Source organism: Nipponia nippon, unplaced genomic scaffold, assembly GCF_047370975.1.
Source record: "Nipponia nippon isolate SJK-2023a ecotype South Korea unplaced genomic scaffold, ASM4737097v1 scaffold_3, whole genome shotgun sequence".
Classification (NCBI taxonomy): domain Eukaryota; kingdom Metazoa; phylum Chordata; class Aves; order Pelecaniformes; family Threskiornithidae; genus Nipponia; species Nipponia nippon.
This window is the reverse complement of record NW_028262347.1, coordinates 109,798,756-109,823,256: the sequence shown is the minus strand read 5'-3', so window position 1 is coordinate 109,823,256 and position 24,501 is coordinate 109,798,756. Positions and strand designations below refer to the sequence as shown.

Here is a 24,501-nt window from a genome sequence, read left to right as displayed (position 1 = left end):
GGCTTACTGTAACAAGATAAAACGTGCTTGGGACTCTACATACTCGGATGGGAAGAAGTGAACTATCCCAGGTTACAGTAACAAGATAAGATGTGCTTGGGACTCTACCTACTTGGATGGGGGAGGCTAACTGTCCTGGATTACCATAACAAAGTCTTCTCATGCCCTACACCGTATTATTATGGGTGGGGCCTGGATCCAATTGTGTCTGGGATTTTATAATTTCATTATAATGAAATACAGGGTGGGATGGAAGGCACACGTACACAACATACAAGATTAGAAGTCACAATAATCATGATGATGGTTTAAATTTAAGCTTTAAATCTTACATTTCTGAAGGATAAATATGAAATGAAAAATAACTGCAGAACTTCAGAAAAAATCTCTTGGGACCATAATGGATCACAAACAAATATGAATCCATGTGTACAGTTTTCAAAAAGAAAAAAAATAGGGAAGACGATGTGAGTTGTACTATAGGAGAGCCATACATGACAGAAGGTAATTATTTTGCTCTGTTTGGCACTAGTGAAGCATCAGCAGGAACACTTTACCATTTAAGCACTGCACTTAAGATACGTACAGGCAAAATGAAAGAGAATAGAGGACAGTAACAAAAATATGTTTAGAAAACATAAACAGAGAAAGAGTGGAAGAATTAGACTTATGTAGAAAAGATTAGGTTGAGCAGGACTGCGTGCATGAAATGTTGCTGTAAAAAGTTATTGCAGCTACAGAGTGAGTTTTCTCTGTGCTCTGTGAAGCTTAAGGCAAGCAGCATTAATTTTGAAGCAAGGGTGATTCAGTTTCAGTTTTTACATTGGAGAGCTTCGTGTGGAGCACTGGAATAGGTTACTCACCTGTAACACACCTGTAGGATCCCCTTTCCTGTAAATCTGTAAGAACAGATCAGACAAAACTGCCTTGGGTGCCCAGGCCCACTTGGTCCTGTCCCTGAGAAGGGAGAGGGACTCAGCAGTGATCTTCAGTCCCTCTGTGTTCTCAATAAAGTAGATTGGACACAAACTCAAATAATTACTTGCAATCAGGGAATGCTATTAATTTGGTTATTAATTTCATTGTATTCCAGTCACTTCAATTTTCAAGGTTTTATTTGCATTTTTCCACTGATACGTAGCAAAAGAGTAGGTGTTACCAGAATATGCATTACTTGAACTTATGTAAAAGATGTTCTAGAGGGATACTGAATTTCCATTATGTACATATGCTAACACAGTGGAAAAGTGACTTCATTCTAAAAGCAGCAGAGGGGTAAAAGCCCACCATGCACATCTCTGTGTTGGGGGAGAGTGGAAAGCAACTCTTGCCAGTCGTCTTAGCTGCCAAGAACTGAGTCCCAGTCCCTGGAGGTATTTAAAAGATGTGTAGATGCGGCACTTAGGGACATGGTTTAGTGGTGGACTTGGCAGTGTTAGGTTTGTGGTTGGACTCGATGATCTTAAAGGTCTTTTCCAACCTAAATGATTCTCTGATTCTATGATTCTGTCACTGCCTCAGCTAAACTTCTGCAACTTTTTCCCTTCCTTTGCATAGCAGTTTCCTGGATGTGAAGTCTTAATATAACCAGGAGATGGCACAAGAGACCCTTGCAGCCTTCTAGATGTACACGCCACGCTATGAGCAAAGGTATCGTGAAAAAGGATCGGCCTTCCAGATGTCTACCTAAAATCTGCCCGTTAGACACAGGCAAACACGAAATGGCAGAGATTTTTTGTATTCCATTTTTAAAACGAACATGTGTTTACATTCAGCTGCTTTTATTTAGTTTTTAAGAGAAAAAAAAAATTAAATAAATTAAAAATTTTAAAAAAAATTAATCTTTTAGAGAAATGCATGCACACACAACTTCATGATGTTAAATCTTAGTTACCTTCTCTCGATGTGTAATGCACTCATTGGTGTAAAACCTGACAAAGAAAGTACACTGAGTTGCTTGGAGAAAACGTAGTCATTGAATTATACGTTACAGGGGCAGTGTTAAGCATCTTACCTAACTACATTCCTGTCCTCACCCGTTATAGCCCAGCTTTTCCCTTATCAGTAAAATGAGAGGAGGTTGGGATATGCCTGTGCTCCCTGTTTTGGGGTGCAATGAAGTTAAATGGACAGAGTCATTTGTGTTTTGTTGCTACAGTTCTGCATTCTGCCAAATTTATTCTCTTCCTCAGCTAGTAGTAACGTTTGCAGGGTACTTAATCGAAGTGGCTGGAAGAAAGGAAATAGGACAAAACAGTGTATAATGAAGAATACAGAAGAGGGGAAGAAATAACTAGAAACATGAAATGGAGAAGAGCCTTGAAGTCGGGGGAAAAAAAGAGTAACATTTATTTCCATTTAATTTGAACAGACTGGTTTTGGAGCAGTACAAAGATCTGATTTGTATTAGGTGTGAGTTAAAGGAAGGAAGAGTCAGTAAAATATTTTCACTGCTAGGACCAATGCATTTCAAAGCAGCATTGTATGGCATAGACCAGGATGGGCACAGAGGGTGATAGATGACCCAGGGCTGCCAGCTGTGATAGCTCATTCTCCTGCTGACTCATCATGGTCAAATGCTAACTCTAAAATCGAGGAAAAAAAAGATTTATTTTTTAATAGCTGAAAGTGAAAAGTTACTTTCAGAAATGATAAATGCTTTGGTCGTAGTATAGCTAAATTTCTTTAGAAGGTATTTGTGGGAAACAAAAAGTAAAAACAATGGAACATTTCTGATTTAATGCATTATGTTTTATATGTAATAGGTTGTTAAATGTAACTTCAGAAGTAACCATCATGAAAAAAAATTATCCTTCAGCAAAGACTGACAAAGAAAAAGACCTCCGTCTAAAATGTGAAGTAAGCCTCTCTGTTAGGTTTTGAAAATATTTCGGGGTGTCTAAGTGTGGTATTTTGTGATCTTGATCAGATTGTTAGTCCAAGTGATCTGAACAATTGCTAAAACCAGTGGGATTTATGTGAATTTGCATATGCACATTATTCTCTGTAGGTGCATCTCATATCCCTAGATAATTCGTATTTTTAACACAACCCAGACCATAAAGCACCTAAAAATTAATCCCTATCTACTTTGGAAAATAAAACCACTTCTAAAGCCCCTTTTCATGCTGATTCCTTTCAACTAATAGTTTTAAAAGTCTAATTACTAGTCTAGACAGAATCAAACTAGATACAGACTTTTGAGCAGTTTTGTTTGAGCAGTGTCCACAGAGATCTCTCTCAATGACAGTATGACAGCAATGAGTGCTGAAGAAGGATTTACATGCCTGAAACTTGGCTGGTTTTCCAACTATAATAGTTTATCTGATAAAAATAAAAAAAGAAATTAAAAAAAAGAAAGAATCTGCTGGTGAACCTTGCTTCTGTAACAACAGTGGTACGTTTTCAATGTGGTCCTGATTCATGCCGACTTTGACTTCTTCTTCAATAAGCTTAAATTTGGGTAAGGAACTGTTAAAAACATAACACATAGTGTTTTCTTTCTTAACTTCTACAGCATCTCTCTGCAGAATATATATCTTTTTAAAACTTTTCACCGATTCTGCTTAGTTGCTGGTAACAGCCTTATGGTAAGGAGCCATGGGAGCTCTTGGCATTTTGAGTGCTGTGTTGATTTAGATCAATTCCAATCATGATGAGACATTTAATTTTCATCTATGCATTGCCACTGTGTTTATTCCAGGCCCTCCTGGTGTTTCTGCACATATGGTCTTTTCATTCCTCATGGAAAAGTAGCTCTTATTCTGTCAAACAGGAAAGATTATAATAATTGATAATAAAGAGATTGGTTAGAGGCCATTTGTAATGCTTTTAAGTCCTAAAGAGTGATTTCTCAGAAATTACAATGGTTGGATAAACATGCCAGGGCAAAGACCATATCAATTGTATAGCAGATGCCAGCAGCCCTTGCTTCACTGGGCAGACCTTCACAGGAAATCTGCATGTCCACAGATGAACGCACATCCTCCTGTGTGTCCTAAGTTGCCTTTTTCATTCTTTTAATTGCATCATCACCTACCTACTCCCAAGGGCCACATGCTCACTCTACTCTAGTCCAACAGGACCCTCCACTGTTACAAGAAAGTGTCACCTGCTGTTACAAATGACAGTCCCCTCGTTTGGTCTTGTGTACCTCCACTGCAGCAAGGCCAAGTCATGGCAGTTTTCTCCAGTACCTGTGGGGAACCCAAGGTACTCAGCAGTCCTTAGTTACTCTCTCTTCAGTTCCTTCAAAGCTTCAGTAGCAAGGGGATATCTCAGAGCACAATGCTGCCCCTCTGCAGGGCTGACCAGGGCAGGGCTGGCCTTTGGGTTGGAAGATGTGGAGCAGCAATTAGTTCTCAAAGGCTGGGCTGGGCTGTTATCCCAAAATACATCTGTTATCAACTGCCTAGTAGGCACCCAAGCAGGACTAGCTAATTCTGCAGAACCTCCTCGGCCTGAGACCAGTGTTGCATGTATACATTTCTACAGAGCTGCTCCGCATATAAGCACCATTATCTTGATCCCATCCTACCTGTTCCAGCCAGACATCTATAAAGCCACTTCTAGGCCTCTTTGAATGCAGCTGCTTCTCACAAGAAATATAGGGGTCAGTGTCAAGTGACAAACCTCAACACACTTTAATTCCCCTGGAAGCTAAAATGTTCCCTTACATCACCTCCCACAGAATGGCCTGGCCTGGGGTGGCATTTGGCATTATGATCCTCAGTCTCCTTTGGTCTTCAGGAAGCTGATGGTCCTTATTTTCGTGGGGAAGTTGCTGACTCCCCAAAGAAAGCAACTATGTTTTGTACAAACATCTGCATAAAGTATTGTCATTATCTTAACTAAATGGATCTTAAGACTTCTGCTAGGGGCAGTCTTGTTGGTATATCTGAGCTCTTTGTCTTAACCTAGCAGCAGAGTAAGAAGTCCTAACTGTTCCTGCTTCACTCTCTGACAAATTCCTCAGGATTTTAGCATGAACAGGTTTTCATCTCATTGGTGACATCACTTGATTGTAAACATGGTATTTCTGAATCACAGTTTAGCAGGAGGTTTTCAAACAAACACCTAATGAATAATACATAGAAAGAGAAAGAAGGCAGCTTAAGAATTTTAGATAAAATTAAACTAGCAGCTGTTAAATATTGTAGTAGTCATTACATCCAGAAGTCATCTGCCATCTATCCAGGATACTTATACATTTTATGTATAATGGAAATGAGATTCAGTTTAACCTTGTCACAATGTGATCAATTTGTGTCTCTGAGAGCCCAACATTTGACACCATCTTTTGGCTGTGACATTTGCCTCAATAAAATGCAATTAATAAACCAGCAGTGTATAAAGATGTAATTTGCAGCTCAGATGGTGAAAATGTCTTAAAATCTGTAAAGAAACTACGTGACAGATGTATCAGTGGATGCTAAACCCCAAGATTTTCCATTTTTTAGAGCACCATCATATGTCATGTATTCGTTTTGTCCTATCCAACAGCTTGCCAGGTGCCTTTATTCATTGACATAAAATAAAGCTGGAAAAACTAACGTCACACAGATAGACTGTTTTATACTTTTTTCAAATATTTATATATAGGTATGTAAGTATATATGTTATACAAAGTATGCAAGTAGTATATAAGTATATTATTTATATTTGTATGTATGTATAACATTATGTAGGGACTAGTAAAGGAAATAATTCTGAGCACAAGGGACATATTTATCTCATTGGGATGGGATCTTGCCCCATCTGTGATGCAGAATGCTGTTAAAGTAATGAGAGATTTAAACTGAGAAGGAAGCTTGCAGGAAAGTTACACTTCTTTTTTTCTGATGTTCGTGAGAATTTGGTCCTTGAGAATGGCATTTTGCCTGACTGCAAAGGAGGCTTGGCAGGATTCTGCAGGCAGGCAATGGCACTGGTATTCCCAGTTGTGACAGGGGAGGCTGCTTCCAGGCCACATGTTAAATAGAGCTAACTCAAGGGACTTGTCATTTAGTAACTCAGTTAACAGAGCAGACTCCTCTATGTCTCCTCTCCATCTCCTGCCTGTTTGGTCTGCTCTATGAAATATCTTGGCACTAGAATTGGCTAATGCTCAGAAGCTCTGGTATTTTAAAATATGCACCCTATGCCTGGTGCTTATAACCTGCTGCTGCAGTCCCAGCAGAATGCAATGAATGAGTTTATCCACTTGCTTGCCTCAGCCCAGAGAGAAGCAGGCGTGGGAAGATCCCTTTAGACAGTGGATCTTCTGCTTGAAAAGGACTGAAAAGGCCAGCTCTAGGGAAAGGGGGATCGGGAGCCGCAGCGTCCCCTCTCGCGCCAGCGCCCGGGGATGCCGGTCCCTGTGCCCTCCCCCGGGGCTGCATTCCCCAGCGCCGTTTGAGGCCGCTCAGCTCTGTAAATGCCATTTGCATCGGGATAGGATGTAACAAGAGCTGTAAATCACTGACGGCGGAGCGAACTCCTCCAGGGGCAGACACGGCGGAGCCGAGCCTCCGCGAGCTGTGGCAACGTGTGAACGGTATCTTTTGTTGGGGGGGAGGACTGATGGCAATTAGATGATACTTATCTGTCCCTTTGATGTGTATTTACACAAACAACGTTTTCCTCTGGGACTTGCGGTATAAAGGAGGAGCCCTGCTCCCCGACGCCCACCTTCCTGGCATCTCCGACACAAGGCAGGATGACCAAGGCCCCTTTCTCTGTGGAGTGGCTGTCCCAGAGCAGCCAAGCCCTCAAGAGCCCCACCGAGGGCTCCCCGCACCGGTCATCCTACGCGGGCCACCGGCCCGGCTCCGGCTCCGGCTCCGGCTCCAGCCCCGGCTTGAGCGAGCGGAGCAAGGAGCGGCCCGCCGGGGCCGGGAGAGGCGGCAGGAGCAGGGAGCGCTTGGCGGCCCCCCCCGCTGCAGGTAACCGCGGTCTCCGCGGCCGTCGGGGCCGGGGAGGGGGAGGACGGACGGGCCCTGTGCCGCCCCCAGGGCCCGGTTGAGGACCGACCGTGCGGTGGCCGCCTGGAGGCGAAGGAGGCGAAGGGACCAGGCGGTCCCCGGGCCTGGCTGACCCCTTTCTCCCTCTCCCCAGGAGCCGGCGAGCGGCCGCGGGGCGCGGGGCAGCCCCCGCCGGAGGGGGGTCCCGAGTGCTCGGGCCCCGAGGAGCCCGGCGGCCGCGGCGGGCGGCGGCTGCGCACCGCCTTCAGCGCCGAGCAGCTCAGCACCCTGGAGAGCTCCTTCCAGCGGCAGCAGTACCTGGGGGCGGCCGAGCGCCGCAAGCTGGCGGGCAGGATGCGGCTCTCGGAGGTGCAGGTGAGCACGGCGGGGCAGGGGCCCGGGCCCGGCCAAGGGCCACGGCAGGGGCCGGGGGCCGCTGTAACCTCATCTCTGCTCCTTCCTTCCTCCTCTTTCCCCCAGATCAAGACCTGGTTTCAGAACCGCCGGATGAAGCTCAAGCGGCAGCTGCAGGAGCTGAGGACGGAGCCGTTCTGCAGCCCCCCTCTCCCTTACGGACCTCAGAGCGGCGTTGTGCCCTTGCCGCTCACGTACGTGGCCCGGCCACCACCTCTGCCCCGGCAAGGGGCCGCCTCTGGGGGCTCCACCTTGGCACCCACCCTGGACCTCAGCAGCGCCTGCCGAGCACAGCCGGTGGGCTTTTGGGCAGCACCCTGCTTTGTGGGGTACAGGGACCCCAGAGCCTTCTTGCTGGGTGTTTGACCCTCTGATATGGACTATAACTAAGGAGGATTTGCACTACTGATCGCTGCCTGGGCTGCCCTTGTCTGTAACTGCCTGGTGGAGTTATGACGCAGCACAGAACAAAATATTTTACAGAGACATGCTGGACAATCTGAATCATGGACTTCAGGCCTCTGCATTTATAGGCAACTGTGTAAAATAGAAACACAGCAGGACAAACACTAATATAAATGGAATATTTTAATAAACCTAAACTTTTTCCAGTTTTCATGTGAATTCCTTCCACAAGAATTGTAGAGCTATTTATTCTGCCCCATAAGAGAGCTCCTCTTCATTAAAGGAAGCATAGGCTCCTTATTCTCTAAATCTGGTCTGTCCCCCTGCAATTTGCTGAGGGTGAGTGCAAAAAAGCGTGAATATTCCCCTGTCCTCTAAAAGAGGTATCCGACCCCTTCAGCTGCTTCCTAGGTGGCACTTTCTCTGATGGGACTGTGCTTTTAACCAAATACGTGGATACACCTGTTACTAATACTTAATACTGGGTTTGCTGTAGTAGTGGAATGGATATTTTCTGTTGCAGTCTTTTAAATAACATATAGAATATGATTTTAAGATGTAAAAAGTTACTTTCTAAATAAATATGTAAATATATCTTCATGCTTTCATGTGCAGCCTCAGTAGACTAGTAAGGGCTTCTTGCCTGAACAGATCTCGGAAAGGAACTAGCCTTGAAATTTCTTATCAACAAAATAGTATCTCGGCATCTCACATGCACCTAAATGGGGTATGAGGGTGATGATCAAAAGAAATGTAACATTCCAAAGCTGGTTTACCCTAAGTGGCAGTAAAGTTTGCTACCATTGTGCTATGCACTTTTTAAATTTGAATAATGCTCTAGAAAACTTAAGATCAAAATGGCCTGATTTCAGGCTGGAGAAAGGGTGCTGAAAAATGATCCTTGACTGATGTAAGTTGCCATGAATCTTTCAAAGTCAATTGTCAACTAACATGAAAAGAGCAATAAAAATTTCCGTCACTTTAGAGTTGATCTCGGGGGTTATGAGAAGATTTCCGGCGCACTTGTAATCTGGGCTCATATAATGAATGGTTCTCTGTCAGTCATCCTTGAACACACCTATTTTCTTTTGTATACAGGGGCCAATCTGCCACGAGCACGCTTGGCTGGTAAACAGCAATATTATGTGCCGCTGAAGGCTGTGGCCTTTGATTTTCTTAGTAGCTGTCACACTTAGAAGTCTCCTTAATTATTTTGTAAGCCATGCTGTATTTTTCTAGCTTTTTGAGATATTAGTATTTACTTGCAAATGTGGCTCTAATGCAAGAGTTTCAGGAAACTAATAAGGGCTCAGGTGCTATCAATCGTGCTGAGATCTCTTCAGGCATATGTTGCAATTTGGGATTAAGGAAATTTGTTGACACGAGATAAAAATTCCTATTGAATGCAGGCTTATTTCTGAAAGTCAGGTATTGCTAAACGGCTACATTGATTCAAAGAAAAAAAAAAAAACAAACACCTGCAATTCTCTCTGACTCTTTTAAATGTCATTAGGGAACTGGGATGTTGCCAGAAAGCTCTGCAATGGTGAATACCTTCTCTGCTCTAAAGCGGTGACATTTTTAAAATAGCAAAACAGTCAAGGCCAATAAATATACAATTTGCCTTAAAAAAAAACGTCTTAAGCATGAGACTCCCGTTTTCAAGGGGACAGTGGTTGAGGGGTTAGGTGATCCCCTTACAATCGTGTATGGCCACAGAGGAGAACCCCACTTCTCCTCCAAATGCTTTGCTCACCCGGTACAAAAGGAATAGTAATAGCCCTTCATGCTGTTAGAAGGCAGAGCCGGCGGTACCGGGGGCTGGGGGGAGCAGCACCCTCCGAGGGCCGGGCCGGGCCCGGGGCTGCCCGCAGCGCTGCGGGAGCGCCCCGGACCCGGACCAAATGGGGGGGGGGGGGGGGCACCACCGCAGCTGGGCCCGGAGGAAGTGAGAGAGATGAAAGGGCTGGGGAGGGGAGAGGGAGAACAAAGTGTTCCCACCCGCGGAGGGGAGCTGCTTCCGTGGGGACAGAGTTTGTGCGGGGAGCCCCCCCCCCCCCCCCCGAAGGGTAATAAGGGAGAAGCAGGAGCACACCTTATCGGGTGTCAGCTCTGGCTGAGCTTATCCAAATGCCAGCTCTGGCTGAGCCTTGCCGGGGTGTCTGTCCCAACCTCCCCCGGATCTCCCCCCCCGGCTCCGGGGCTGGTAACGCGGAGCCGGCGCCGCTGCAGCCCCGGGCTCCCCGCAGCCGCCGGGCCGGGCCGGGCGGCGGGAGGGCAGCAGAGCCGGCCTGACGCTGCATCTGCCCGCAACCCAGCACGGCTCGGCCGAGGTCCAGCGGTGCTCGGAGGGGTGTGGGGAGCAGTTCCTCCTCCGTACAAAGGTTTAGAGCAAGCCAGAGGCAATTGGGGCTGCCGGGACAGCATGTAGTGTTCGATCTTTGCCACGATGTAAGCCCACGGGGGTTGTGGGGACCGCGCCGGGACAAGCGGGGCTGCGCGGCCGCGGGGCCGAGCGGCACCGGCCATGGGGCAGTCTCGGAGGTGGAGGCTTTGCTTGCGGAGCGTGCGGCTGCCTGTCGTCTTGCTAAGGCAGGGGGTTTGGTGCTAGGGGCGCGGGCTGGCGAGCGGGGCTAACGGGGTGTCCTGTCTTTGGGCTATGAGCTGCACAGCGGCTGGCGAGGGAGAAGCTGGGCTCTGTTTGAAAAGGTGCTAATGATCACTTAACATAATGACTCCTTGGTCACATGTATAGTCAACAAGCACACGAAATGTCTTGCCAGTGTTTCGGCAGCGCTAGCTTGCAAACATTGTCCTGTTTCCCGACAAATTGCTCAAATGAACGCGAGAGGTGATGCTCACTTGGCTGAGTCCCTAATGGTAGCGGATTCCTCCGAATATCTACATAGTAATTCCTCTTCTACCTGTAATAATCGGCTCTCTCTAGAAGGTCACTACTACATTCCAGTGGTCTAGAAAACTGTATGTGAAATCATTTCATTTTGCTGAAGCGGTCGAGTTCTGTTACTAAAACGCGGTTGTAAGTTTTATCTTTGATCTGGGAGAAATAAACTCAGACGACACTTGATGTTTTATTCCTGCTTGGCTGAATTGCTCATCCACTGTGTTTCACCCCCAGCAGCAATACGGGTGCCGCAGCGCCAGCGCAGCCCCCTGCACGCTGGCCGGCAGTCCCTCCCCGGAGAACAACGCGGTCCGGCCCTGGTCCCGCACCCGCCGCGGGCCCCGGGGCCGGCTTCAGCCGCCCCTCTGATCAGCAGCCCCCCAGATAAACTCCGGGGCTGCCCCACCAGCGCAGCCGGGAGCCCCCTTCGTTTCTAGCACTCCCCTTTGTGTCTTTAATCGCATGACAATAACCACCAGTACCGGAATACTCTCCGGCGAGACAAAGCGTTGTCTGCAAGTCAGCTACAAATGGAAAAGGCGAGCCGATTAGGTGGGGAGGAGCAGTTTAATGCTTGTGCGGTGAAACTGTTGGAGCTCCCGGCCCGGCGGCTGTCGAGGAAGAGGCTGTATAACCTGGAAACTGGGCTCCCGGGGGGGAAAAGGGGGTGGGAGGGGAAAATTGCCAGAGCACTAACTTCAAAGCCTTTCTCCCCCGCAGTGGGTGCGCGGAGGGGGAGAAGCATGATTGAATTAGCACAGCGGTAATGGCAGGGAGCCGTCTGCGGCCCGCGCTCGTTAACGCCTGTCCCAATTTGGCGAGAGCAGCCAAGAGGGGACTGGGAATAGGGTCGGGGTATTCCCCCCCCGCAGCTCCCAGACACGGTGGAGCCACTCCAGGGACCTCTTTACAAACCAGGTGAAGTTATTCGGCGTTGTGTGCTAATCGGGAGAGATCTCGCACTGGCAGGCCATTACATCTAATTGCTGCCCATTATCTCTTTCTTTGATACGCAATTAGATGACAATTAACTTGATAAATCCCACCGAAGCGGGGGTAGGAAGAAAGAGGAGAGATCTCTTGGTCTTGACTTATTCCTTGTGCAGACGTTGCTACTTTTCCTTTGTAACTGTCTCTTAAACTCCTAGGCCTCGACGTAGTGTTAGTAGTACAAATAATAGTATTTAGTAGGGTGCTAATGCCGGCAGCCTTTTGGTATTCAGGTGGGTTAAGTGCTTTAATTCTTGTTTTAGTGCTTAGTTATTCTGCCTGGGCAATTCTGAACAACTGTGGAGGTGTCACAAGTCCTCAGGCAACGTGGCGATAGTGTGCATGGGGGTTCAAGTACTATTTTGTTTCGAGCTAACTTGTACTTAACTTATCTAGGCGCTTTGTCCATTAGTTGCGCAAAGAACTGAATGAGATTTCCCCGATAAATTCTTTTTTTTAATGCAAAGCGCGTGTTCGCCCCCACCGTTGCTGAAAGGGAATAGCTGGGCTTGCAGCGTGTGAGCCGGGAGGGGAGAGGGTGCAGCGCTGCGAGTGAGTCAGTAGCATTTGTTATTTATGGTGTGTTAGCCCGCATTGTTCCCGTGGGCAAAGGAGCGACCGGGTGATGGCCCTGTTAGTGTTCACGGGTACTTCAAACAGCAAAGCGTCTATTCCGAAACAATCGATCTCGTTGATGCCTAATTGACTATCTAATAGCACCTATCAGGACATCAAAGGAGACGCTGAATAACCTCGTTAGCATTTCCAAAGGGGAGCAGTGAAGGGTACAAACAGCCATCAGCTGTCCCGGGGCCGCGGGCAGGGAGCCGCCCCGCCAGCCCGCCGGGGGCAGCGGCTCCCGGGCCGCCCGGGGAAGGGGCCGGGGCCGCAGCTCAGCCCGGAGCCCGGCCCGGGCCCTGCCACTGGCTGCGGTCCCGGCTTTTTGTATGGCCCCGGGCGGAGCAGGGCAACATAGCCTGTCTTGCCTGAGCTTCCAGCAATGTTAACCTCGTTCCCTGCAGTAAGTCAGCTTACTTACCTCTGCAGGGCTACTGCAGACTCTCCTAAAAAACCTGCTGCCTGTTTGTGTAGCTAAACATAGTGGGGTTTTGGGTTTGGGTGTGTTGTTTTGTTGTTTTGTTTTGTTTTTCTCCCCTGGAGGGGTGGGATGGCATTGCAGTTGTTCTTACTGCATCCTCTATCATCCCCACTTCTCCAGTTTTGTCAAGAAGACTTTGAAATTTGTGCTTTTCAGAAAGATAAATGAGACCTGCCTATGATGGAGCCAGTAATTTAGTAGCTCGGCAGGTCCCAGGTCCGGTGACTTAGTACATCAGCTCTTAATCTATGATAAATGCTATGATACATTGCTCAGTATACCACTCTTTTTTTTTTTTTTTTTTTTTTGTGGAGTACTTCTTACAAACATGGCTAGTAGAAGGAAAGTTTGGAACCTGAAGATTTGCCCAGTTATGCTAGGAACTGTTTTTCTAGTGAGGGATTATTCTTCTGTTTTCCAGTTGGTGGCCATTTTTTCCTTATGCTGTCCCACAAAAACAGGTGGGACGGTACATTGAAGGACCTGGCCCACCAACAGCATTCTTGGGGAGTACAAGTACTTCAGCTTCTAGCAAAGGGTGAGTTTCTAGTAACTAGAAGCCTAGATAATGGGCTGAACCTTTCCCCTAACAATACTTTCATGCATGTAGACCTGCTACAGTCCTGTCTGTTCTCATGGGCTTGTACTTCGTGTGTGTGCACAAAGCCCCAAAAGAAATATTCCCATTGTGTACCAGTGAGATAAATCTACCAATTGTCCTTAGGAGTCTTGTAGAGCTCACATGAAAACAGCACTTCTTCCTGATGAGCTTAGCTGTAATTCTCACATCCTGGCATTAATCACTGCAGCTAAATTTCAGAATATCATACTGAGTTACAAATGCACCTAAGTTATCAGTAAATTTCTTGAAGCAAGCATGTTTCTTGCGGTTGTAAGGTTTACATGCAAATGCAGAACAATAAATATTTTTAAATATGATTTGGAGAAATGGGTCCACTATATTCTTAATATAAATAATGTAAGAAAAATACATGTATCTTCCAAGATTCTACAGTATCCCCAAGTTATGGCTATACAGAATTCTACATGAAAAGACATTAATTTCCCTAAACACTTAGATTTATTTTTGATCGTGGTTATATATCAATTGAATTATACAAAAGTTTCAAGTGATACAAAAGAATTGAGTGGAAGTAAAATTGTGTCTCCTTTAAGCACTATATTTCTGCAAGGTGAGGGGAGGATTTAATTGCAGCTGCAAAGCCTCTGTCCACCCAGGGTCATCAAAGTTTTCAAGTTTCTCAAGCTGCCACCTCTTTCTGATGGGAGCTACAACAGCCACATAACACCTTCCACCCCTTCCCCATCTGTTCCAGAGTTTTGTGGTCCACAGATGCAGCTATGTTCTCCCGGGGAGCAGGGGGAATTGTAGGGTTGGGTATAATCTTATTCAACAGGCAATTCAGATTGGATTCTAATTAAAAAAAAAAAAAAAGTCAGTTTTCATTGCTTTCAGCAATCAATGGGATGGGTCAGCTGCTTCCCTGCATCCTTGGTCAAATGACAGGGGAAATGGCAGCAGCTATTCAGGGTTACTGTTTCCCTCTATAAGACACATAATGTATAAATGCAAATGTGCATGCTGGTCTCTGGGCATAGCACTGAATGGTCGTCTTATGCCTGCTTTAATTTCGGTGGTAGGGATGAAGTGTCCCTCCCTAGATGGTAGTCCCTGGGTGTCACTGCGTGCCCGGCTGGGGGGACTGCAGGGCAGAGGGGACCCAGAGCTGCCTGGCTTGGCATAGGTTTCATCTGCTGGAGAAATGGTGGGGAGCCCCCCCTGGGGGAGTACGCTGCTTGCTGAGCAGGTGTGTGCTCAGCTTAGGAGCTCCTGAATCCCAGTGGTTTTCAGGTAGTACCTCCAAACTTGTTTTTGGCAAGGCAGTGAGGCTCTGCAGATAGTACGCAATGCATTACAAGGAAAAATTTGCTGTGGATGAATAGATACACGGTGGAGCCTGAGTTTCTCTGCTTGGATTTGTCCACACGTGGGGTTATTCAGAAATGGCTGCTCTGAAATAAGATGAAGAGAGTGAGTACGGTGGTGCATTTGCTACAGAAAAAGAAGGACCATACACAGGTGGATAGTTCAGGAATAGTTATTAAATCCACAAGTTACTAAAATTAATGTGCAGGTACTTAGCTCTTGGGGGAACAGCGAGTTGCCTATCCTTGTTTGACTGAAAACTGTCTAGGAAATGCTATGGGGTTTCAAAGCTCCGCTGTTATGGTGGTTTTGGTTGGGTCAGTGGTGCTCACAGGTATGTGTTTCTGATCCAGGGAGGGAGTCAGTCTGGTGTCCAGCTCAGTGTTCAACTGCTTGGGCTTTTGGGCTGGCTTGTGCACACCAGCCAAAATGACAGTCTTGTGCCAGAGGTAACTGAGCCTCCATTAGTGGCTATGCCCTGCACCCCGTAAGGAACAGGCTGATCTGTCTATCAGGGCTGTGCCGGGGCAAGTACAGCCTCTCCCATCTCTGCCCTTAGGGGTTGGTGTTGCAAGCAAAGCTCCAGGAGGAATCCAGCTCCTGGACTCTGTGCGCTCGGTAAGGTGTTTGCATTGCTTTAATGCCCGGGCTTTATCACTCCCCTGGGCTGGGATAAGCCGGTGTGGCCCTTGGGGGCAGGAGGGGTTGATAACGCACTCTCCATTCTGGTGGCCATCGAGTTACGGGAACACTTGAAATAACGAAAATGGGTAGCACAAATATGATTTTCTCCCCTGATTTCTCATCATAAATTATGGAGTTTTAAGGGGAGTTGGTTTAGTTGGGGTGTTTGACTTATTGTTTAATTTTTTTTTTTTTTGAGAAAGAAATCTCACATCTACTCTTAAGTGTGGGAACCGAGATTATTGCTCTGTTCTTAGAAAGAAACAAGCTCCCACCCCGTTAGACCTAGGTTTATGGTGCCCACTCCTTTCAGTTGTGCATCCTGGTGGGAACCCCGAGGAGGCTAGTGGAAACTGAAGTCCTGTCAGCGCATTCACCCAGTTACAGGGATGACAATCGCTTTCTCTGGTCTTTAGGAAGCATCGAGGGTTAGAATATGTGTTATCCAAGTAGCGCTACTGCCAGTGGGGTCGTGGTCGGTGCGGTCTTTTTCACTGGGGTGGCTAAAAGCCGGGTCTAAGTTGGACACAAGAAGAGGCCGGACACGGGCTGAGCTGCCGGGATGCCCCTTTCCCCAGCCAAGTTTTGCTGGGGGGTGTCTTGGTGTCCTCCCTGCATAACAAGGGCATCGTGCTTCTCGGGAGGCGATGTGTGGATTGGGATAGTTTGAAGCTGATGAGGTGCGAGCTTTGCTGCTCACTTAGTGCTTTGATCGCTAAACTCTTTGGGAGATGGGTTGCGTTTTCTGGCTAGACAGACGGCGCCAAGTTCAAGCTGAGGGGGCCCGCGGCCCTGCTAACTCCACAGCCCGGCCGTGGTCCCCGGGGGTGAGGGCTCAGCCTCGGGGATAGGGACTTCTTGATAGCGGCCCCCCCCGGCTTTTCCCCGGGAGGCCGGTCTCCACGGCTCCCCGGAGGTGAAGCGCCCGGCGGCGGGGCTGGCGGGCCCTGCCGGCGTTACGTCACCCCTCATCCCTGGTTTCGGGTACCTGCGCAATGCGGGACCCTGCGGCTGAAAACGGAGTGGGTAAAACCGCGCTGCTATCGGCACCGTCGGTATCTTTAAACGCCCCTTTGCGGGGCTGGGCCGCCCGTGCCCTGCCCTCCGGGGGAGCGGGGCAGGTTTGCACTTCAAGAGGGTCCCCCCGGCCCCGCAGACAGGCTGGAGCCAGGGGCTGTAGACATTTGCCATACGTGTGAACTTTCCTCCTCGCTGGCAGCTGTTATCTTTGCTCCATTCCCACTTTGATGTGGGTTCACACTTGCAAACGAGCCCGCCCGGGACCGGAGCGCCCATATAAGAGCGGGCCGAGCCCGGCGGTCCCCCAGCCCCTCTCCGCCATGAACCAGGCCCAACTCCCTTTGGCAGAGGCCAAGCCCAGCGGGGTCAGGCCCCACATCTGCTGCGCGCCGCCTCCCCGCGCCCCCACCGCGCTCGGCAGTGCCCCCCTCCTGGTCAGAGCCGAGCCCCGACGGGGGAGGCCGCGGCCGAGCCGGCCTGCAGACAGCGAGCCCTGCGCGGCGGAGCGGGGCCGAGACAGTCCCCGGGAGCCCACCGACCCGTACCCGTCGGAGCCAGGTGGGTGAGGAGGGGACAGGGAAGGAGAAGAGGGGAGCGGCGGGGGGACACACACGGGACCTCGACGGCCGTCGGCGTAACGGCCCGGCAGGACGAGGGGAGGCGGAGGCACTCCCCAGCCGGGAAAGAGACCTCACCGCCGCCCCTTCCCTTCCTCTCTCCCCTTTGCAGCCCCCGACGGCGGCTGGCTGAGCGCCGACGAGTCCTCGGGCTACGAGAGCGCGGGCGGGGAGCCTTCAGCGGCGGCGGCGCCGGGGGGGAGCCGCGGGCGGCAACGGCGGGCCCGGACCGCCTTCACCTCGGAGCAGGTCTGCCGGCTGGAGAAGACCTTCCAGCGCCAGAAGTACCTGGGGGCCTCGGAGCGGAGGAAGCTGGCGGCTGCCTTGCAGCTCTCGGAGATGCAGGTGGGTCCCGGAGGAGACGGACCCTTCCCGCCCCCGTCGGGCAGGGACAGCCGGGCTCGGCCGTCTGGCGTCGGCCTTCCCTGCGCTGAACAGACGTAGCGGTCTTCAGCTGGGTTTAGCAGGGGCTGTGGGAAGGTGAGTGAGATCCCTTGGGGATGAACGAGTCGGAGAACTTGGGGGGCACTTTCTACCGGTGAGGTATCAAGGTTCCTTATTTCCTAATAAGGTAAACTGCTTCTCCTTGACGTACAGCGATCTGCTTAGATCTTGCAAAGCTTGTATACGGTCTTAAAGACTCCAAGTGATTAATCTAAAATCGCTGAACGTGGACACTCTCCCCGCTACACCCCCAGATCCTCTGCCCTCGGTTAACTAGGGCGACAGCAGCAGTCCAACTCTGTCGATTCAAGTGGAGTAAAATAGCAAAGGCAGCTGAGACACAGTTGTTTATAACTTACACGTTATTTTTAAGCAAAGTCCCCAATTTGTCTCCTCCACCCCTCACCCCGTTCTTTTTGTTACTCAGATCAAGACCTGGTTTCAGAACCGGAGGATGAAGCTGAAGAGACAGGTACAGGACCACCAGCAGAGCCCCGTGTCCCCTGCTCCGCTCCACAGCTACCCCCCCGGCACCCCACCCGCCCTCTTTCAGGATGGGCTCCGCTACCCCTTTGCTCCGCAGCACCAGAGACTCCTGCCTTTTACCCCGGTGCCTGCTCTGCAGTTCAGCTTCTCCTTTCCCAGATACGATGCATCGCGAAGCACCTACTGCTTTATGGCAAATGAGCTGCCGTACTACCATCAACGCTTTCTTCCTCATCCTTCTTTCCACCCAGTTATTCAGAACAAAATGGACAAGCAATGCCATCCTGTATATGCATTATAGGGGGGGGGGGGAAGGCAGGAAAAGGGGAAAAGTGTTGTGTGCTGTAATGTATTATTTTGTGCTCAGAATCTCTTGCCTATTTTGCAAGAGTATGCTTTTATTAAGTTAAATGTTAAAAGGAATAATTTTATATTTGTACTAATTGACATTAAAATTTATTAGATGTGATGCCACTCAGTAATTTTTTGTTTGATAGGCTATTAAATTTTTTAAATCTTGATGTTCTGAAAGGAAGCTGCTGAAAAGGAACTGGAGGGAGAAAAGCAGTAGCAGAAACTTGCTTCTGCCAAATTTCCCATGGTGTAGGGCAAAGTTATTAAGTTTAATCTGAAATGGGTATGTTAAGAAACTGGTTTGCATTGCACATCCCCAGTTATGGAAAATATATGAATAAAATCTGAACAGTTATATGTGCCAACTCTATAAAGGTTGCACTTGTGCAGTGTAAACGACCACGGTCACCTAAACTCCAGCTTTGGGTAACGGGGGAAGGATTTAGATGTTTTATTCATCTTAATGTGACTTTCCTGTGCTTATGCTGAGATACAGTCCGTATGTTGTTGAGTGTGTTTGGGAGCCTGGACCTTAACAGTTGAATTGCACTGTGCTTTTGGCTAAGTGCATCCTCCAAGAGGAAGGATAAACTGTTGGTGAGTTTCTTGAATATTAATCCATTTATTGCTTTGCATTTCCAGTCCCATCTTCCACCTGAAAGCATCAGTGTGTGAACTACAAATGTTAATTAAGTCGGTGTGTCTTTAAACAGGCATTAAACACTTCAAGCTTTCACTATGGAATTTTAAAGTTTTACAATTACCAAAACAAATACTTTGTAAAAAATTTAAGAGCATAATTGTGCTTGCTTCATAGCCATATCTTCTAAATGGGGTTTTAATCTGCAAATTTGGCCTTTGATTCACCACTAAATGTCCATGATAATTGCATATTTTGAATGTTTTTTTAGTAAATTGAACCCTTTAGAAGAAGTGTGTAAAGGGAGCTTTTTTAAAGTAGCTTGAGCTACTCCAAGTTTTTGCCTTACCAATCCTGAAATTTGTCGCGTTTTTAGTTCTTCCTGGGATCAGTTTTCACTCTCCTGAAAGAGCTTGATTAACACTTCTTATTTCTTGATCTTTTAGACTTTAATGAAGTGTCTTTAATTCACCTGAAAGGTCTTCTAAATGCATTAGAAACTAAGCTGATTGCTAAATTTTCCCCCTCCACCCTCCAATACAGTGAGCCATCAAGAGTTTCGATTTAATAGCCTAGAGGCTTCTCACTTGGGAAAGGACGATTTGGAAGGGGGAAAGGGAATTTTCTCCACTTACGCTGTTCCAAACCAGATGCAGTCTTAAATCCAAGAGGATCCAGGTTGACATGTTGGAAGCAAACTTGCTGGGGAAAGCGAGATGTTGAATTACAGGCTGACGGTTCGTTGACAGTCATGCTGCGTCTTCCCTGCATTGTATAGTCACTATGCAAAGTGACCAAGAAAGGCACACCATTCATTCAGCTGCCTAGCTGCATCTCAGAGCAGTGGTGTCCTGGCGTGGCACTGAGAAGGTGTGTGGTGGGGGGAATTCCTTCAGGTGTCTCCTACCCTCCCCCTAGACAGGAAAGGTAGGGATGCTTGAGAGCAGGTTCACAGATAACCTGGCCATGGCATGCTCAGGGATTTCTTTTCCACCAGAGTTATCAGACAGGAGATGAGACATGGGAGGCAGGAATTTGGGTGGAAGTATGTCCCCTCCTGTATCTCAATATCCCTGTTGTCTATCAAAGACTGATTTCAACTTTGCTTTCCTTAGCCCCACAAAACTGCTAATGGGAGAGGAGAGAGGGGAAGAAGGGAAAGCACAGCACGGGGCTGTTGTAGGCCCTGTTTGTCGACTTTTTTTTTTTTTTTTTGAGCAATCTCTATGTGGAAGGGAGGGGTGGGTTTTTCTTTTTAGTTTTGGGGGGTTTTTTGTTTGTTTTTGTTTTTTTCTCTTGACAACTGCAAAGTAGTCTAACAGTCACCTGGCAAGCAGTTTAGGATAGGCAGGGGCAGGGAAGGAGATGTAATCACACATGCTGGAGTTGCTTTATGCTGATGCAAGATCTCTTCTTTCTCATTATTCCCTAAAGGCTCAACTTTGCCCTTCTCCATAAAGCTTGCTTTGGGATCTTTAGGAACGGCCCTGAGTGTTCCTGATAGCAAGCCCTAACAGAATCCTGCCATTTAAAATTAGTGTGGCTGTCAAGTTACAGCTGAAACTTTAGGAGTAAAAACTGAAACATTTTCATTTTGAGTGTCCCAGGAGCCCTGAACTAGTGAACTCCAATGTTTTCATCAGCAGATTTAAGTTACAGGCATGTTTGACACTGCCATTAAAATACATGCTTGCCAATTAATTCCTTAGCCTCACCTGTCTTTAAATGCATAAACAGAATATCCACATCAACAAACTGTAGGAATGGTGGAGAATATACAGATAAAAGACAATACTGGACAACTGGTTCAGTTTTGTTCATAGGGCTGCCACACCTTTGGTACCATTTTCATTTCGATGCATATGACATAGTTTACAAATCTTTCCTTAAAAAGCCACGCTCAGGTAAAATGGTCAAAGTTTTTAACACTGTTATCTATTACATGATATAATTACTATGTAAATTGAAGTTTAAAGAGTACTCCCCTTTTTCAGTGGAGATCCCCACAAGATTATAGGTTGTTTTCTGAAAACAAACCTTTGGACAGGAAAATTTATACAGAAGTTTCAATACTGCATAGTAAAGACTGTAGGAATAAGGGAAGTTTCAAGTCCCCTGCTTTCACCCTCAGTACTACTTCTCTAATACAGGCAAATTCTTTTCTCCTTTAACATAAACCACAAAATTTGATTTAAAAAAAGAATCATCAATCTACTTAATATAACAAAATAAGTTAAATAATTACTCTTAGAGATATTTGGCTGTTCTTATTTAGATTACAGGTAATCTTTGGCATTTTTAACAGGAAGGAAGATATGGCTGGAACATCAGTCTTTTATGGTCATCGGTTAGAGTCATTGCTGGAATTACAGAAGAGTAACAAGATAATCCTGGGCTGGGAGGCAACAGTAAAGCTGGACTTGGCAACACTGGCTGAAGGGACTGAGCTGGAACAGAAGGTAACAACAAGGCAGGGCTTGGCATAGCTGGGTGAAGGGAAACAGCAGAGGTAGAAGAGACATTGATGTCCATCCCGTGAGAATAGCTGGAGGTAGCAATGTCTGGGTAACAATGATAGGGCAAAAATAAGCCTGAGAAAAGAGCTTCCACCCTGGCATCATGAGTCTGACGTTTAAACTTCATACGACGATTCTGAAACCAGGTTTTTATCTGAGGATAAGAAAGAAAGAGTCAAGAACCAACCCACTTGTCCGTTTTCCGTATAGTAATGCATCCTGACGGCAGACTTATTATTCAAGTGACAGACTATATTAACAGTTATAAGATTTAGGGCTAATAACGTTGATCTATATTCAGTGTAGAGTAATTGCCTAGGCATGAGGAGGAATCAAGCTGTGACAACTCCGTGATTCACAGCAAGCCAGTCACTCGGAGATCAGATTTGGACCAGGACTGTAGCTCAAGACTGGTGCAGTGGGATTACAAGGGCTGTGTAGGGCTAGTTCTGTGCCGAGAGAATTCCTGCAGTACTGCTAAGTATATACGTAACTTTAAGGAAGAACTAGCCTGAAAATGGAAATTCCGGTGATTGTGCCAGTACTTTTACCTCCGGTGAGGTTTCACCTTTTAAGTTTGCGTTCACCGTTTTCCATTCCCGTATTGCCTCCGGTTTAACACAAGACAGGGCTGTGCCGGCTGAAGCGGGGCTGTAAGCGTGCTTAGGCCTGCTCTCTGCCAGAGGGGTAAGGCCGACAGGCAGCCTGACCCGCCGCGCCTGTGGGACCTGTCGCTGTCCCCGTCCCCGTCCCCGCGGTGATGCTGAGGTGCCCGCCGAGGCAAACACGGGCGGAGGACGCCCCTCCTCTCCCGCAGCTTTTAGGAGGGGTGCGAGGGCCGAGGCCGCGCGGGGCCCGTCTCCCCCCTGAGGCGGAGGGCAGAGGCGGGCCCGGGGCGCCGCGACCGCGCTCACCTGGCTCTGGGAGAGGTTCAGCACGGCGGCCAGCCGCCGCTTCTCGCTGGCGCCGATGTAGCGCTGCTCGCGGAAGCTCCGCTCCAGCTCCTGCAGCTGCGCCGCCGAGAACTTGGTGCGGGGCCGCCCGGCCGTGGCGCCGCCGCCCGCCTCCGCTTCGCGCCCGGGGCTGCTGCTGTCCGCGGCCTCCCGGCCCCGGGGCGCGGCTGCGGGGACAGGACGGGGGCGTCAGGGGGGCACCCTTCCCTCGGCGGGCGGTGACGTAGGCAGCGGCCGCACGTGCGGCCGCTGTCCCCCGACGGCCCCACGTGCAGCGGCCGTTAGCCTAACGGCCGCCACCAACGGTCCCGCCGCGCGACCCGCCGGCGAGGAGAGGCGGGACTCACCGCGGTCCGCCGGGCTCTCCTGGCTGCCGGTGTCTGCGGGCGGGGAGCGGCAGCGGGGCCGGCGGGCTGCGGCCGTGGGCTGGGCTCCGCCGCGGCTGCTCTGGGCCAGCCACTCCACCGAGAAGGGGCCCTTCTCCATCTCTCGCGTTGCTGCCGGCGCTCCCCGCTCACTGAAGCCGCCCCGGCTCTGGGGGCAAACATTTAAAGCGCCTTCCGCGACGTGGTTTGAAAAGGCCGCAAAGCATCAAATGAGGCCGAGAACAAAGGACCCCATTGAGAGGCGCTTTAATCTCCCCTTTCAGGTGATTGTTACATCCGCCTAATCTCTGAACGCGGTAGTTAGCAGAACTCAAGGCTACCTGACCTGGCGCCAAGTTCAGCTCTGAGTCGTCTCCTGACCACGTAGCTGCTCGTAATTGCATCACGGCCAGTGCTTTTTATGCTGCCCACTCTGGCCTCGGCTCTTGAACCACGCCGTGATTTTCAATCTTTATCTCCTGGTATGAAGGATTCAGAAGGGACTGGTAACAAAGGTGGACGTAGAGAGGCCTCTTTTATGACACTTAAACCCAAATTTGGAGCCCCTCTTGCCTGTTTGATGCAAGGTTTGGAAGAATCCTGTTGCCTTTCTACCAGCGAAGGAGAGTGACTCGAGGTACGAGCAAGTAAGTAGTCCTCGAGCTTGCAAACAGGTAAAAATTATGGAGAAACACTGACACTAACATCTTCCCAGTATGCCTATGAGTAACACGCTGCTCTTTATCAAGTCAGTGTGGGTAGATGTTGTTTGAACTAGAAGTTAGTTGGAAATGCAGGGTTAAATATTTTTCGCTGCTGTCCATGAGGCAGAGTGCTGCAGCTAGGACTCTCATCTTCCTCTGAAGTGTGAGGTTGACTTCAGGGTCTTCAGGGAGAAAAGGTTTGAAACTAGATCACAGTGGCGTTAGCAGGGCATTTTGTTAGATCATTTGTAGAATGTAGGGTAGGAAGTTTTGAATTATTTAATAGGTAGTAGAATGAGTTAATTCTTATGACTTTATTTAAGAATAAGATTAAGCAATGAGCAGTTATATTGCAGAATATTGGACAGGATAGGAAACACTGAGATGACTAGTTGGCTCGAACTTATCTGTTCATGTCTTAAAACATGATCTCCATTCCCTGCACCACAACAAAGAAATGTGTGCATTTCAAAGTAAACAGTTCTGATGTTCTTATAAAGTAGATCAAAGAGGAGGAGTGTAAACTCTGTTCAGAGGCAGTCTGTTCAAGGATGATTCAGATAAGGGTGAGAAAAGAACCACTTTTACGGTCTGAAGTGGGCCTGGGATGGCACAGTCCTTATCCTCTGCAAACAGAGGCTAACACATTTACAGGTTGTTTCAGTAAACAGTCACTACTGCTTGAGTTTATACAGTCAGAGATAATGAACTAGCTTTCACGCAGAGCTGAACATGTTTGAGACAACATGTTAATTCTTAGACTTCAAAGAACTTCATGTCACCGTTTATGAACGGTGATGTATTTGTAGTGAGATGGCAGAAGTCAGATGATGCCACCCTTCTAGCTCTTTTTCCTCTAAGGTTTCCTGTGTTTTTATCAGCATGAAACTTCTAGGAGGTGACTACATAAGCTTCGAAGTAAAGAAATGACTTTGCATAGCTGACACTTACGTTTTACTGAAAACCTTATCTGAATAGACTAACAGGGATGGCAGTTGCATTGTCTTCATGTGCTT

At 48.2% G+C, this 24,501-nt stretch overlaps 3 protein-coding genes across 3 annotated transcripts; 2 read left to right on the top strand and 1 right to left on the bottom strand.

Annotated features, from left to right (window-relative positions):
* The first annotated feature begins 6,697 nt into the window (after positions 1 to 6,697).
* Positions 6,698 to 7,721, top strand: LOC148054833 (uncharacterized). Its single transcript, XM_087764712.1, has 3 exons — positions 6,698 to 6,923; positions 7,096 to 7,316; positions 7,422 to 7,721. The coding sequence occupies exons 1-3, from the start codon at positions 6,698 to 6,700 to the stop codon at positions 7,719 to 7,721; spliced, it is 747 nt and encodes a 248-aa protein (XP_087620838.1).
* Positions 7,722 to 11,786: 4,065 nt separating this feature from the next.
* On the top strand, positions 11,787 to 18,254 carry LOC148054832 (homeobox protein vent1-like). The gene is made up of 4 exons (XM_087766039.1): positions 11,787 to 11,888; positions 16,755 to 16,964; positions 17,136 to 17,368; positions 17,895 to 18,254. Exons 1-4 carry the CDS (start codon positions 11,864 to 11,866, stop codon positions 18,252 to 18,254), a joined length of 828 nt encoding a protein of 275 aa, XP_087622165.1. The 5' UTR covers positions 11,787 to 11,863.
* A 1,950-nt stretch (positions 18,255 to 20,204) lies between these two features.
* LOC104013806 (uncharacterized) lies at positions 20,205 to 22,902 on the bottom strand. The gene is made up of 3 exons (XM_087766038.1): positions 22,764 to 22,902; positions 22,378 to 22,583; positions 20,205 to 21,617 (listed from the first exon to the last, which is right to left on the bottom strand). The coding sequence occupies exons 1-3, from the start codon at positions 22,900 to 22,902 to the stop codon at positions 21,246 to 21,248; spliced, it is 717 nt and encodes a 238-aa protein (XP_087622164.1). The 3' UTR covers positions 20,205 to 21,245.
* Positions 22,903 to 24,501: the final 1,599 nt, after the last annotated feature.

Excerpts from the sequence above, each read along its gene's own strand:
- LOC148054833 (XM_087764712.1), top strand. The coding sequence starts at position 6,698 with ATGACCAAGGCCCCTTTCTCTGTGGAGTGGCTGTCCCAGAGCAGCCAA. Across the intron at positions 6,924-7,095 it reads GGCGGCCCCCCCCGCTGCAG|GAGCCGGCGAGCGGCCGCGG; the intron begins GTAACCGCGGTC and ends CCCTCTCCCCAG. Across the intron at positions 7,317-7,421 it reads TGCGGCTCTCGGAGGTGCAG|ATCAAGACCTGGTTTCAGAA; the intron begins GTGAGCACGGCG and ends TCTTTCCCCCAG.
- LOC148054832 (XM_087766039.1), top strand. The coding sequence starts at position 11,864 with ATGCCGGCAGCCTTTTGGTATTCAG. Across the intron at positions 16,965-17,135 it reads CCCGTACCCGTCGGAGCCAG|CCCCCGACGGCGGCTGGCTG; the intron begins GTGGGTGAGGAG and ends TCCCCTTTGCAG. Across the intron at positions 17,369-17,894 it reads TGCAGCTCTCGGAGATGCAG|ATCAAGACCTGGTTTCAGAA; the intron begins GTGGGTCCCGGA and ends TTTGTTACTCAG.
- LOC104013806 (XM_087766038.1), bottom strand. The coding sequence starts at position 22,902 with ATGGAGAAGGGCCCCTTCTCGGTGGAGTGGCTGGCCCAGAGCAGCCGC. Across the intron at positions 22,584-22,763 it reads GGAGAGCCCGGCGGACCGCG|CCGCGCCCCGGGGCCGGGAG; the intron begins GTGAGTCCCGCC and ends CTGTCCCCGCAG. Across the intron at positions 21,618-22,377 it reads TGAACCTCTCCCAGAGCCAG|ATAAAAACCTGGTTTCAGAA; the intron begins GTGAGCGCGGTC and ends TCTTATCCTCAG.